Source organism: Mytilus galloprovincialis, chromosome 3, assembly GCF_965363235.1.
Source record: "Mytilus galloprovincialis chromosome 3, xbMytGall1.hap1.1, whole genome shotgun sequence".
NCBI classification, from domain to species: domain Eukaryota; kingdom Metazoa; phylum Mollusca; class Bivalvia; order Mytilida; family Mytilidae; genus Mytilus; species Mytilus galloprovincialis.
The window spans coordinates 84,926,454-84,941,740 of record NC_134840.1 but is presented as its reverse complement, the minus strand read 5'-3'; the positions used below and the strand labels follow the sequence as shown (position 1 = coordinate 84,941,740).

At 32.8% G+C, this 15,287-nt stretch overlaps 2 protein-coding genes across 7 annotated transcripts in view; one reads left to right on the top strand and one right to left on the bottom strand.

Annotated features, from left to right (window-relative positions):
• LOC143069212 (uncharacterized) overlaps positions 1-9,012 on the bottom strand; it is a 96,697-nt gene extending 87,685 nt beyond the window's left edge. For all 6 annotated transcript variants that reach the window (XM_076243737.1, XM_076243740.1, XM_076243739.1 and 3 more), the window contains exon 1: positions 8,923-9,012. The gene's annotated coding sequence lies outside the window, so the exon portion shown is untranslated. The remainder of the gene's footprint in view (positions 1-8,922) is intronic.
• Positions 9,013-12,864: 3,852 nt separating this feature from the next.
• Positions 12,865-14,190, top strand: LOC143069203 (uncharacterized). The gene has a single exon (XM_076243718.1). The coding sequence runs from the start codon at positions 12,872-12,874 to the stop codon at positions 14,054-14,056; it is 1,185 nt and encodes a 394-aa protein (XP_076099833.1). The 5' UTR covers positions 12,865-12,871; the 3' UTR covers positions 14,057-14,190.
• The last annotated feature ends 1,097 nt before the right edge of the window (positions 14,191-15,287 follow it).

Here is a 15,287-nt window from a genome sequence, read left to right as displayed (position 1 = left end):
ATAAAAATAACACTCAATATATGCATGTAAATTTAAAAACCTTCCTAAATTGTTTTACATGTATTTCATAATTCTATAGCTTGTTATCTCCCTTTGACAGCTCATTCAAGTTTTAATACATGTACTTGATTTCCAATGAAACTTGAAAGATTACCTTTAAACAACTCAAACATATAGCCATAAACTTGACATTCCAATTCAATACTGTTCAAGTCAGTTCTTAACCTTGATGACTTTATAGTCCAGTTAAACTAAGATTTAACCTCAAACCAGAGACATATATACACATGTGTATATATGTCTCTGCTCAAACTAATTGCAACAGAAAATGTTTTAGTTTTAATCTATAGCATTATGCCCTTTATACACACAGAAAAATGTCCCATAAAATCTAACTTGGGGAAAACTCAAAATCAGCATTTTTAATTTCCTATGGAAATTAACATTGGAAGGGGAGTTTTTTGTTGTTTTTCTTGAAATTTATGTAAAGAATGATACTTTGATGAGTTATAAGTTTGTATTTGACTAAATTATATAATATTCTGCTCATGAAATTTACAAAACTGAAGTATTATGGGTATTTTTTTCGTGCATTTCTCTTAAATTGCAAATTTAAAGCTTTGTAACCATTTTGAAAAATTAATGTGAAAATTTGGTATTGTTTATATCTGTATATTATATTTTTGTCAGCAACTTACTTATCTAAAGAAATTTTAAACCACAAAAAGAAGAATTCATGCTTAATTATCGTTATTAAATTTAAGATTCTTTACCATGACATGTTGAAAAATTCAATAAATGGTCAACTAAATAATTACTAAATCTAGATTATAGCTTGATATTATAAATGAAAACACTTTTAGAATTGTTTGTTATACTCTAAAGATCGCTAAAAAATCAAGAATCAATATATTTTGATGAATAGGAGCGGTAAAGTTATAATTTTGTATCAATTTTTATTGAATTTTCTGCCTTTTTTGCAAGAGTTATCTCCCTTCTCAATGCAAATTTCCATAGGAATTTTAATTGGTGATTTTTTTGGTCTTCCTCAAGTTAGATTTTATGGGACTTTTTTCTGTGTATATTTGGGATATAATGCTAAAGATTAAAGTTTAAAAATCTTCTGTTGCAATTACTTTCGGGTTAGGGTCAAATTTATGCTAGATTGACTGGACTATTAATATAATTAATATATTATATACATTTTTCTCTAGTTGTCTTGGATTGTGTTGTACATTGTAGTACCAAAGGCATTTAAAAAAATTCCCTTGCAGAAAAAAAAAATGAACCTAGTGCAAGACTCTTATAAAGATGTCCATAATTTTGACAAAAACAAAAAAAGACCAAAAACTCCAGATCCACAATTTGATAAATAATAACATCTGTAGGGATTTATCTAAAACTTTAAAATTTAAAATCAAAATTGGAGCCTGACAAAGGCTGACATTATGGAACAAATTTGAAAAGAATTTGAGTTGACTTGAGAAATGTTCAAAATTGTCATTTTAGTAACAACTAAAGTCCAATAACTCTGACTGAAAAATAAAAAAAAATAAGCAATATCAACAATGTCAGTGGCTTCATACATTTATTACCATTAATATTGTATTAATTGTTTGTCAGAATCATTTAAGAAAATATCAACATTGTACATTACATTCTACATGCACAATTGAAAACTTAACCTAGGAAATGGCTAGGATGACACCCATTTTATTTAATTACTATCTCTTTTATTGACCTTTAAAAAACTAGTGCTTGAAATTTTATAATAAGTCCCATGTTTATTCTGTATTGTAATATTCTGTGCACAACACTTTCTTAATTACAAAGAAAGTAGCATATTTTGAATAAAATGTACTGTGCTGCGCACAACACTATATATCTATACAAAATAATTTGCAAAAACTCAAAACATTATGATACAGAAGAAACATGGAATTTATTAAAAATTTCAAGTACAAGAAATTATTCAAATTCCATAATTAACCAGATGCTCCGCAGGGCGAAGCTTTATACGACAGCATAGGTTGAACCCTGAATGGTTGGGGCAAGTATGGACACAACATTCAAGCTGGATTCAGCTCTCAATTTGGATTGTGATTAAATAGTTGACACAGCATAGGTTTTGGACACAGAATGAATGTGGTCTAATGAACTTAAAATAATTTTTTTGTCTTTGAGCAATCACTATGCTGTTGAATATTAATCCTCTCAAAAAAATGTTTAAAGAAATTTTCTTTTTATTTATGAAATCTGAAAAGAGAAAAATTAACCCCCCCCCCCACCATTTTTTTTTCACATCCCCCTTTCCCTTTTTTCAAAACTGATCTCAATTCAAATTTCTAATGGAGTTTGCAACAATAACTACTCATTTAAATACATCATAAAATATTAAAATGTAACAAAAAGTGCTTGTTATCACTGAATGGTAAAGAGTGTTTTAATTTATCAGTTGGTAGTAAAAGTGAATATACATTGTGCATTGTATAAAACAATGATTTAAGTTGATTCAACTACTATTCTGGACAAAGAAAGATAACTCCAATCAATTGAAAATTTCTTGCTATAGCACAATATTGTGCAATTAGATATTTCTTGCTATTGCGCAATACTGTGCAATTGAAAATATTTGCTATTGCACAATACTGTGCAATTGAAGATTTCTTGCTATTGCACAATACTGTGCAATTGAACATTTTTTGCTATTGCACAATACTGTGCAATTGAAGATTTCTTGCTATTGCTGAATACTGTGCAATTGAAAATTTCTTGCTATTGCACAATACTTAATATAATAATTTTGGATCCTGATTTGAACCAATTTGAAAACTGGGCCCATAATCAAAAATCTAAGTACATGATTAAATTCAGCATATCAAAAAAGCCAAAGAATTCAATTTTTATTAAAATCAAACTTAGTTTAATTTTGGACCCTTTGGTATTTAATGTAGACCAATTTGAAAACGGGACTAAAAATTAAGAATCTACATACACAGTTAGATTTGGCATATCAAAGAACCCCAATTATTCAATTTTTGATGAAATCAAACAAAGTTTAATTTTGGACCCCGATTTGGACCAACTTGGAAACTGGGCCAATAATCAAAAATCTAAGTACATTTTTAGATTCAGCATATCAAAGAACCCCAAGGATTCAATTTTTGTTAAAATCAAACTAAGTTTAATTTTGGACCCTTTGGACTTTAATGTAGACCAATTGGAAAACGGGACCAAAAATTAAGAATCTACGTACACAGTTAGATTCGGCATATCAAAGAACTCCAATTATTCAATTTTTGATAAAATCAAACAAAGTTCAATTTTGGACCCTTTGGGACCCTTATTCCTAAAAACCTGTTGGGACCAAAACTCCCAAAATCAAACCCAACCTTCCTTTTATGGTCATAAACCTTGTGTATAAATTTCAAAGATTTCTATATACTTATACTAAAGTTATGGTGCGAAAACCAAGAATAATGCTTACTTGGGCCCCTTTTTAGCCCTTAATTCCTAAACTGTTCAGACCTCAACTCCCAAAATCACTCCCAACCTTCCTTTTGTGGTTATAAACCTTGTGTTAAAATTTCATAGATTTCTATTCACTTTTACTAAAGTTAGAGTGCGAAAACTAAAAGTATTCGGACAACGACGACGCCAACGTGATAGCAATATACGACGAAAAATTAAAATTTTTGCGGACGTATAAAAATAATTCCAAGTTGAAATAATAGCCTGTTTAATAGTCAAGCATTGAGGTAGTCATATAAACCAACAAGAGTGCACACGCTGAAATGTCTCGCCTTCTATAGTAATCATTGATATTATGTTGATAGTCCTTAGTATAAAGCTAAGCTTTATAACAACTGTCACATAAACTTAACATTAACCAAGATAACTAAACATAGACCAATGAACCTTGAAAATGAGGTCAAGGTCAGATGAACCATGCCAGGCAGACATGTACAGCGAACAATGCTTCTATACAACAATATATGTTGAACATATATAGTTGACTTATTACTTATAGTTTAAGAAAAATAGACCAAAACACAAAAACTTAACACTGTGCAATGAACCGTGAAAATGAGGTCACGATCAAATAAAACCTGTGCGACTGACATAAAGATCATAAAATATTTCCATACACCAAATATAGTTGACCTATGGCATATAGTATTAGATAAAAAGACCAAAACTCAAAAACTTAACTTTGACCACTGAACCATGAAAATGAGGTCAAGGTCACATGACATCTGCCCACTAGACATGTACACCTTACAATCGTTCCATACAACAAATATAGTAGACCTATTGCATATAGTATGAGAAAAACAGACCAAAACACAAATATTTAACTTTGACCACTGAACCATGAAAATGAGGTCAAGGTCACATGACATCTGTTCGCTAGACATGTACACCTTACAATCATTCCATACAACAAATATAGTAGACCTATTGCATATAGTATGAGAAAAACAGACCAAAACACAAAAATTTAACTATAACCACTGAACCATGAAAATGAGGTCAAGGTCAGATGACACCTGCCAGTTGGACATGTACACCTTACAGTCCTTCCATACACTGAATATACTAGCCCTATTGCTTATACAATGTAGTATCTGAGATATGGACTTGACCACCAAAACTTAACCTTGTTCACTGATCCATGAAATGAGGTCGAGGTCAAGTGAAAACTATCTGACAGACATGGGAACCTTGCAAGGTACGCACATATCAAATATAGTTATCCTATTACTTATAATAAGAGAGAATTCAACATTACAAAAAATTTGAACTATTTTTTCAAGTAGTCACTGAACCATGAAAATGAGATCAAGGACATTGGACATGTGACTGACGGAAACTTCGTAACATGAGGCATCTATATACAAAGTATGAAGCATCCAGGTCTTCCACCTTCTAAAATATAAAGCTTTTAAGAAGTTAGCTAACGCCGCCGCCGCCGCCGCCAGATCACTATCCCTATGTCGAGCTTTCTGCAACAAAAGTTGCAGGCTCGACAATAATTGCTTTATTCCATATTTTCGATAGCCAATTATGTGCATCAACTATTTAACGGTAATTATGCAAACACAAAAAAGTAAAGCTGGTGAATCGATGTCAATAAATCAAAATTGAGCATAACAACATATTCTTTTTTATCTTACTTCATTTACCTGCACCTGACATATGTGAACAAAATCTTAAGTCCCAATTAAATAATTGACCTAGGACTGAAATAAATAAATTTGTTTTCGCACACCTTTGTCTGAACCCAATTTTTATTGCATTTTTGTCTATCCTAAAGATCGTTTTTGTCATTTTTTAGCATTCAATATCAAATTAAAGTCAGACTGTGTCAATGATTGAAACATACAAATTTAAACAAAACAGTAACTTGCTGAATTTCTATGTCTAATTTATTTTAGTAGTATGTTACATGTACAAAATGTAGCATAAATACTAGTATTATATTTTGGAGGTCTTTAGACAGGCTTCACTGTATTTACAAATTCATCAAACAATTCATCATCTTTATCCAAGTTTATTATTAATTATCTCCCCTTTACTTAACTTAGCAGATGGGAGTCAGGTCAAATATCAAACCTTATCGGACCACAGATGAATTATCACGTTGTGATTGGTTAAATGCCGTCACGTGGTGACCCCCTATGAGACCGTATGGGGTTAGTAAGTTTCATATGGGGTTCATGGCGCTTTAATGGCGACGTCATCTATTAATATTGTTGTGTTTCATTGTTTATTTTTCAACTAAACGCCGCAGAAAAAGTCCAGCGTCCGATAAATTTGTTATACGGTTAACTACTAACCCCCTACGGATCCATAGAGGGTGAATAAAATTCATAGGGGACTCGGCCTCCGGCCTCACCCCCTATGAATTTTACTAACCCTCTATGGATCCGTAGGGGGTCAGTAGCGAACCATATAACTTATAATATTGACACTTTTAATATTTCACCACATGCATGGCTAATTTGAGATAATCTTGTCAGAATCATTCTGAGGTACTACATGTACATGTATGTATTTGTTTGTGTGGGGTTTTTTTTGTTCAAGTTAAAATGTGTAATCCAAATGTGGAACATTTACAGTAAAAACAATATTTGTAGGTTGAAAACAGTTCAGGACTGCAGTCTTTGTAAATTGAAAAATCTATAGTAAAAAGGTCAGAAAGGAACATATCTTGACAGAGAAGAAGTAATTTGTCTAATAAATTACAAGCAAAGACTACAAATGTTACGTTTTGACTATACATGTACATATTAGTTATGATTTAAAATCTAAACAAGAATGTGTCCATAGTACATGAATGCCCCACCTGCACTTTCATTCTCTATGTTCAGTAGACATTAAAATTAGAAAGATCATATATCATAGGGAACATGTGTACCAAGTTTCAAGTTAATCGAACTTCAACTTCATCCAACACTACCTTGACCAAAAACTTTAACATGAAGTGGGACAGACAGACAATTGGACAGACTGAAAAAAAAAAAACATTATTCTCATAAATAGGGCATAAAAAGCAGGTATATTATATATAGGTAGTATGATTGCAAATAATTTATTGATTGATTGTTGTTTGCATAATGACCAGTGGCAATTATATAACAAATATAAAATCAGGGTTGGCAAAAACCCTGGTTTTTTTAGTATTGCCCAGCCCAGTGGGAAAGCCTGGGAAAACCCGGGTTTTAATGGGTAATACTGGGCAATACTGGGTAATATAAAATACTGGTCTAAATTTTATAGAGGATTCAGTGATCAAATGCAAATGTAATATATTTGAGATATATATAACTTGTTTTATTTGTCTAGATTGGTCAACCTGTAAATATAAAGCAAAAAAAAAATTTTTTTCAAATAAGTATAACTCTTATATATATATATTTAAGAAGTAAGAAAAAAATACATTTAAATAATGTATATGTACTGTCACTAATTAATAAGTAATTATTCAGATTAGAACACAGATTTGTGTATGTACATGTAACAATAATCAGCCCTTTCAATTCTATAAATGTTAATGGCATAACCCCTATTAGGGTGTTTATTTTAGCAATATGAATGTACATGTATAACAATTAGAATAACAATTCACTTAAAAAATGCATTTTTATCAAAGTTTGGATTATTGAAACAATGCTTGGAAATTATATATAAACAAGGTATCCTTAAATGTGCAAATCTTGTATTCTGCTTACATATATAGAATAAATGAAGAACAGAATGAAATTGAATTTTTCATTCTACTAGAAATGACTCAATGGTTATCTGTATAAAAAGTATATATTTAGCTGTGATACTATAAAATTACACCAAGTCTAACTATTGTGTGTTAAAATAAGCTTAAAAAATCATATTGCCCAGTAATGCCCAGTATTACCCATTTCTGGGAGTATTGCCCAGCCCGGGAAAACCCCGGACCTGGGAATTCCTGGGCAGGTAATACTTTGCCAACCCTGCAAATATTATTAGCAAATAAAACAAAACAGCAGTTTCAGAACATCTAACCAGATTATTACTTTGAAATACATGTACTACCAATGTCTGATATTTTCAAAATAAATAAAGTGGAAAGTTGCACATTTCATGTTCTGATTGAGGTATCTGATTTAACTTTGTTTGTATTTTATGTGATATTTCACAATTGTTTGCCTAACAATCTGCAGAATGGATATCTACAATGTAGGAAAAGTTTCTGAACTGAAAATAATAATTTTGCAGAGGAAAACTCTTTACAGCTTAAATCCTCATCATTTGGACTCTGTAAGATACTTGATTCATGAGCAAGCATACCACATTTCCTTTTTTTAAATCTATACATGTACATATGCAGCACTTTTTATTGTTGAATTATTTATAACCACAATATGAATCATTATTTAACTTACTTTTCATTTACAACGGTATATATTTTTATATTAAGCAGCAAAAATTATGCTGACATAACACAGCAATTTTTAAACATAATGATTTGTTAAATCAGAAACAAATTAAATGATGCAAGTATGCTTGCTCACACCTCACATAATAATTATTGGCAATTACCTGTTGTTTCTGTACATTCAACTGATGTAATATGTAAGGGGTCGTAATGGGCCTTCATAAGGAATAGCAGTAAAAATTCTTGCCAAATAACATTACTGGTAATTTTGGGTGCAGGACGATAAAATGCACTCTTTCTTTTAGACGATAAATTAATCCACTGATTTTTAAGAATCACATGATTTTTTTTCGAAAACAAGTCACAATAAATATTTGAGACCTCTGAGGAATTATGATAAGAAAATTTTGATGTACCACGGTAAAATTTTAACCAATTTGATGCTAACAGTAGCCGAAAATAACCTTTTGACGCCTGACAGTAAAGGACATCCATATCCTCATAAGTACGAAAATTATAATTCTTCTTGGGAATATTATTTATCAGTCTTTATTTTTACTTAAAGCTGTGTAAGAAGTTTTAAAGGAATAAGTAAAATAGGTTGAATAGTCAAATTAATGACACTAAAAACAACAGTATCAGACAGCAGAGACTTTCTGTACTACTATATACATGTAGTATAGAAAGTCCCTGGAGTTACTGAATTATCATGTAAAATCCATTTGACACTGGTTTATTTACATGAAGCGACCAGTCATTGAGTATATTATATGCAATTGCTGTTTCAATTATTTTCTTACGTGAAAATAACTTGATATCAATGTTTATTACACTTTTACGTTTTGCATGATCATGGTTTTCAACACCTTTGCCGTGTTTACATGTTTCACATCGTCTTTTCATGTTCAAACAAAAGAATTGAGGGTATGTCATTGATCTTAAATAACCATAAGAATGTATGTCAATTTAAGGTTATCACAGTTTTCAATAAATATGCTTTTTACCTTAAAATTTCCTAAAATTTCTGTACGTGACGTCAGCTAGCAACATCAAGCTTTCTGAATGGCCAAGGAAAGTGTCAGAGGAGTTTCGATTGTAATTTTAGAGTTAGTTCCCTTGTATGACAGGTGCGCGTTTTTCAATATTTTAAAATGACTTAAATTTGTTAGAAATATTAAAGTTAATGTCGAGCGCCGCCTCGATGTGTAAATTTCTTTTCGAATTTCAAAAAGTCTCATGGTGCTAGCGATATGCGTGTCTTAAGTTAGGGCTTTTAATACCTTAAACAGAGACATATGTATATGTCTCTGCCTTAAATAATACTTTAAGGGAACAGTCATTATTTATCAGATGAGGGGTCGGTGCATTTTAGGGGGGGGGGGGTCACACAATAAAGGTTTTTATGTCTGACTTGTATATAAATTGTTGACAATATTGGAGTGACTCGGTGTGCGATCTGTGAAATAATGTCTGTTTATTATATCTTTGTAAACTGTAAAGCACCATGCATCAGGATATGCCTATTTTCCCAAGGCTGTGAATCTGATCACTCCTTATCACAGTTGTGTAAATTTTCAATCAATAAATTAACAACTCTATGAAACGTTTCTCCCTAATTTTGACCACAGGAAACAGTGAGTTGGAAAGGTTTCTGGACATGCATAATTAACTTTCTATAGTCATGATAGTGTTTAAATCATTTTGATGTGATTTTTGAGATGAAATGGGTGTGTATATATAATTATTTTGATGAAAGCAAGGATGCATGTTAGTTATATGTCCGTCACGTGGTAATAGGTATACTTATTTTATGAAATTATTACAAAGACATCGAATAAGAATAAAAGATGATCTCGATATTATAGGTATATCCCTTCTGTATTCTTAAGGTAATATTTTTCTATTCGTTAGTATTTTTTGCCCTTTTCTCCTTTTATTCATATTTGAACACCAGTGTTCTGTTCTTTTTTTTTATTCTTTTTTTTGGTCCATTTTTCTGTAAATTTTATCCATTCTCCGATATTCTTTCCTATCCAAATTTCAGACCTTAATAAAAAAAAAATACTTGATGGGCACCATGGTATTCACACACACTACAATACACTATATGATTTGAACAAAGAACAAATATATTCAGCTTGGGCCCCTAAACAAAAATGTGTACTTGTTTAGAGAAAATTGATAAGACACTAAACTCTTAAAACATACATCTGTACAAAACAAAAGAAAGGCCAGAGGTTCCTGGCTTGGAAGTATATTTCTTTATCTAAAATAAATCACTTACATAATATTTAATCAAGAAAGGACAAGAACCATTAATCGGGGTTATTTTATTTGCACTTCCTAAATCATTTGTACATTGGAATCCTGAACCCCCCCTTCATAACTAGATATTTTAAAGTTCAAAGGTTAAAAAAATAAGATACAAGGGCCTGTGATTGGGATTAAAATAACAGTCAATATTGAAAGTTTATCTACCAATATACTGATAAAATTTGTAGAATTATAGGTTGCAGTAAAATAAATTAATAAATTGGAACATCAAATTTTCTGTATATTTTTTTTTCTATTTTTCTACATGTACGTATCAGATATTCCTTTTTGAAAAAAAAACAAGAAAAAAGGCTGTTTGTTATACTCAGAGCTTCTCAAAGCCGGTTACTATGCAGCTGGTCATCATCTCCTCAACAAAACTGGGAATCCTTTTTTTTTTGGGGGGGGGGGGGTTCAAACTTTTGAAATTATGTTCTTAGGGGGGGGGGGTCATTATGTGGTTTTATAAAATAATTGGGGGGGGGGGGTTCCCCAACATAAAATTTTATATAAAAAATTTGAACCGACCCCCTCAGCTGATAAATAATGACCATTCCTTAATAACTGTCAGAGGCGGATTTACTGCGGGGGGTTCAGAATATCCGCCCACTTTTTGTAGGAAACAAAAAAATAGTTAATTATACATAGATAAGAAATCACTAAAGCATAACTGGAGGGGCACCTCTTAGGCAAGTCAGTAGGCATTTCTGGAGCTGCCGCCAAATCAGTATAAAGTCATCGGCCGTGATTTTGACTTCAATATACCAAAGACATATATACACAGAGATTGGCAACTGTGTATATATGTCTCTGAATATACGTAAGAAAACATAAACAACGATTGTAGTATGAGATCTCTGGTCTTATTTGATCAGATCCCTACTACCATTCACATATATTAGCCATATGCCGTCCAAGATTATCCGTCCTAGTCTTACGAGAGTCGTATTGCCAAGAATGTTGTGGATTCTAAATGAAACCGTCCATTACAAATTAGACAACAATTTCGAAGAAATCATTGAATGCATTGGCTTTTCTTTTTCCTGGCCAAACGAAACCTGCCGATAGTTTTTATGTGGCAAAGACTTTTTAAAAAGTCTTGTTTAGTCGTCACGAACAAGTGTAAAGTTATTTTCAATGTATGATGCTACTTTTTCCGGCTTTAATTTAGTGATGCATGATGTATACCAATAACTTGATTTGGTATAGGTACTTCCATAAGATAGCCATGTACACTTAGTATAACTTGACTAGAAGGTACTGATCTACAAAAGATACACTGAATGTTCAGAAAACCGACTCAAGTCGAATCAGTTTTATGGCAGAATTCTGGTAAGTCATTCTTATTGGAATTCATAGTTTACTCATAATTTTTACTAATACAAAGACTGGCATAATACTAGACTTGATAATATTGACCGAATACGATGATGACCTCTAACATGCATATATAGTCTTGTACGCCAATTCTCTTTGAAAGGTGAACAACCCAAATAACAGCATTTACTTTAAATCGTTTGTAATAATATTACACACAGAGCCCCGCCTTAAGCTGCTATTTTTTTCTTTAAGTTTTCTAAAATCTCCATGCCTGTGGATTTCTATCAGGCATAATTCGAGGAACAAGGCAATTTTTAAAAGTCCGTGCACCGCATCATTAATATTGTGGAAGCGTGTCGGATCGCTTAAGCAGTCTGGGGTGTTGTGGATACGAATTAACTGCCTTTCTCCTTTGCAAGCGACAAGAAGGCTGAGCAAGAGAAAACGACAGACTTGTCGGCCTTGATTCAGAAGAATGTTTCCCAGTGGGTGACATGTCATCCTGGGAATTGGCACTGAGATTAATCATCAACCTATCATGCATGGACCAACATCCCAAGTTCATGAACGTTGGTGTACATGTATTAAGAAATTCGATGTTTTTGGTTTCATTTAAAATATTTGTTTTCGGTAAACTTTATATAGAACCAGACTTAAGACGAGACTATGCAGTACTATTGACAATTCTCATCAGACAATGACATTGAACTGGCTGTAGCACAGATTATTTAACATAATAACCAGACATTGTCAACGCTAGAAATTTGCATGTTTTTAAATCATTAAAATACAAACACTGTCATGAAGGTCGGACAAGAAATCTAAATACAGTTCGTCCGAATTGAGTATTTGAATTGGTTAATTCGACAACTTAGTACGTCACATTGTTAGTCCTATCTGATCTAAGTGGTCCTTGTACCGTTTGTAAATTCAGACATGAGTGACTCGGGTTTGGATATTTCAGTTAAAAAGGTCAAACAAAACAAAACAAAGTTAAAAACATCTTTCAGTTATTAGATTGTTTTGAATTCTAATTACCAAAACATTAAAACTCCATTTTTATATTCATGCTCAAAACTGACAGACAACATAAAACTGCAAATTATGCAAACTGATAGTAATAAACCAGATCAAACCCGATTAAGTGACAAAACACACAAACAAATTGAAACATTGTTTAATTTTCGGCTCACGTTTTGCAACTTCAAGAGACCAACTGTCAAAACGTAATTGATTAGTATTTCATAAATCTAACCCAAGGTCCGCAAAGTTGTTTTTCGCACATTTTTTATTTTATAACTTAATATTATAAAACGTAGAATGAGCATTAAAACATATTCATATAGGAAGATGGACGACGATATGAGAGTCAGAGTTAGGCTGCATAAAAGACTGTCTGGTTTAAATGATGTATTAGACAACGAATTAAATTACAAAGTTAACAAAATAACCAAGGACCAGAGGAGAGCTTTTGCTCAACTGGAAACAGGTATGAAACTTTTAAAAAGGGAACTTTCAAAGTGTTCATTAAATTCAGACAAAGAGTTGGACCTTTCTCAAAACAAAACCTGGGATAAACCTTCTGCTGTGGTGTTAAAGGCCAGGATGATGATTAAAACTAACCCTTTGCGGAAGAATAAATCTGAAGAGAGGGACAAATATAATCGAGAGAAAATACTACCAAAGAATGTGATACGCTTGGAAGATTTACCAAGAATAAGATACGAACTTAAACAAAAGCTTGATATTTCTAAAGATGAAGGAACGACTAACACATATGATTCAGAGGAAAATATAACTAATTCGACTCCGAATTCCAGTGAACTTATGACTAATGATATGACCTCATCATATGATGAAATCGAAGGTTCTGACACCGTGTCTGATGAATTAGTTTCCGAGTTGTTCCCGAAAAGATTGATACATCGACGCAAGTCTCTTCCAGTCATATCTTCACCACCAATCATATCGACAACACCAATTGTATCGACAACACCAATCATATCGACAACACCAATGTTATCGACAACGCCTATCATATCGACAACACAAATGACAAAAAGTTACTGCAACACTTTTAGGAGAGGATCTATTCAATCGAATCAGTTGGAATTGATTGATTTTAAGCACAACAGAACAGAAATCGTTCCTGACTCTCGACTAGATCGTCGGCGTTCTTCTATTCAAACTGATATTGAGTGTGTGCAATTCAAAGTTCCGACTCAATCAGAACGTCGCCGTCAATCGTTACCAAACATAATGGTCAAACCAAATACCAGTAAGTGCTCTAGCAGATTAAATGGAGAATCCGATGGGAACGAATATCTTGAAGTAAAATTTAACAAATGTACAGGTCCATCAAATAGTGAGAGACGGGTTCTTATGAGGAAAAGCAGTTCGTTCAGAATATATAGGTATTTAGCAGATGAAATCCCAAACATGTCTAACCAAACATTAGCAGACATTCATAGTTTGAGACAGACAATTTCCGATAACAAAACATGAACCGTTGATATCTATTCTTCTCAAATAAATTTTGGACACGAGACAATATTCAGTAAGTGATGTCTTTCTTGTAGCAGCCACTGAGGCTTGTAAATAATGGTCGAAAATGAACATTAGAGAAGTAGAAAACGGTATTTGAGTATTTCTCATTTATTTCTTTCAAGTTATAATCATGCTCTTAGTGTTTAGATGTTTCATCTATTGGCTATTGCATGACATATTCATTTATCATATAGAAAGGGACATTTACACAGCTACAGTATACCAAAAACACGGTAAAGAATTGATTTTCCTTTGTAAGTTGTATATTTCTATGTACTGATTCGTTTGTACTAATAACCTTTTCGGCCTGTCATTTAGGAAACTAGAGTTGAATGGTTTAATACTGGTATTTCCCCCCTCCCCACACCGTATGTTTGTGAGTAAGGAACTTGGTGAGCCGGCGTCTTACGTCATTCAGGTGCGGGTTTTTTCTCGCTGTGTTGATGACCTTATAGTGGCCTTGGACTGTTTTCTGCCCTATGATCGGGTCTCTTTTACACATTCTCCATTTTCATTCTCTATTTTACAGGTCTTTTGTGCATGTCTCTTTACCATATTTTTGATTTCTTGCTTTACTGTCTTTTTTATAAACACATATCCCACATTATGAAGTAGTTTTTTTTTTAGAGAAATGGTGTAGACACAGATAAGTGTGGATTGTATGTTTGGAAGTATTGCAGTATGTTCTGAGTTTTCTGGTTTTTCCCCATATGTTATGTTAAGCTGTGTTGCACATTGATTTTAAAGTATTATACGAAGAAGTTTCTGACAGGCAGCATGTCAAATATATGCTTATCGTTGATATGTTTGCTCACTAAATGCTTTATTTGAATATAATTCTACTTTATAGTTATTGCTTTTTATACGCCCGTCAAAATTTTGACGGGACGTATTATGGTATACAAATGTCCGGTGTCCGTCCGTCTGTCTGTCTGTCTGTCTGTCTGTCTGTCTGTCTGTCTGTCTGTCTGTCTGTCTGTCTGTCTGTCTGTCTGTCTGTCTGTCTGTCTGTCTGTCTGTCTGTCTGTCTGTCTGTCTGTCTGTCTGTCTGTCTGTCTGTCTGTCTGTCTGTCTGTCTGTCTGTCTGTCTGTCTGTCTGTCTGTCTGTCCGTCCGTCCGTCCGTCCGTCTGTCCGTCTGTCCGTCTGTCCGGCGTAAACATGTCGCACCGTAACTTGAGAACGACTTAT

Excerpts from the sequence above, each read along its gene's own strand:
- LOC143069203 (XM_076243718.1), top strand. The coding sequence starts at position 12,872 with ATGAGCATTAAAACATATTCATATAGGAAGATGGACGACGATATGAGA.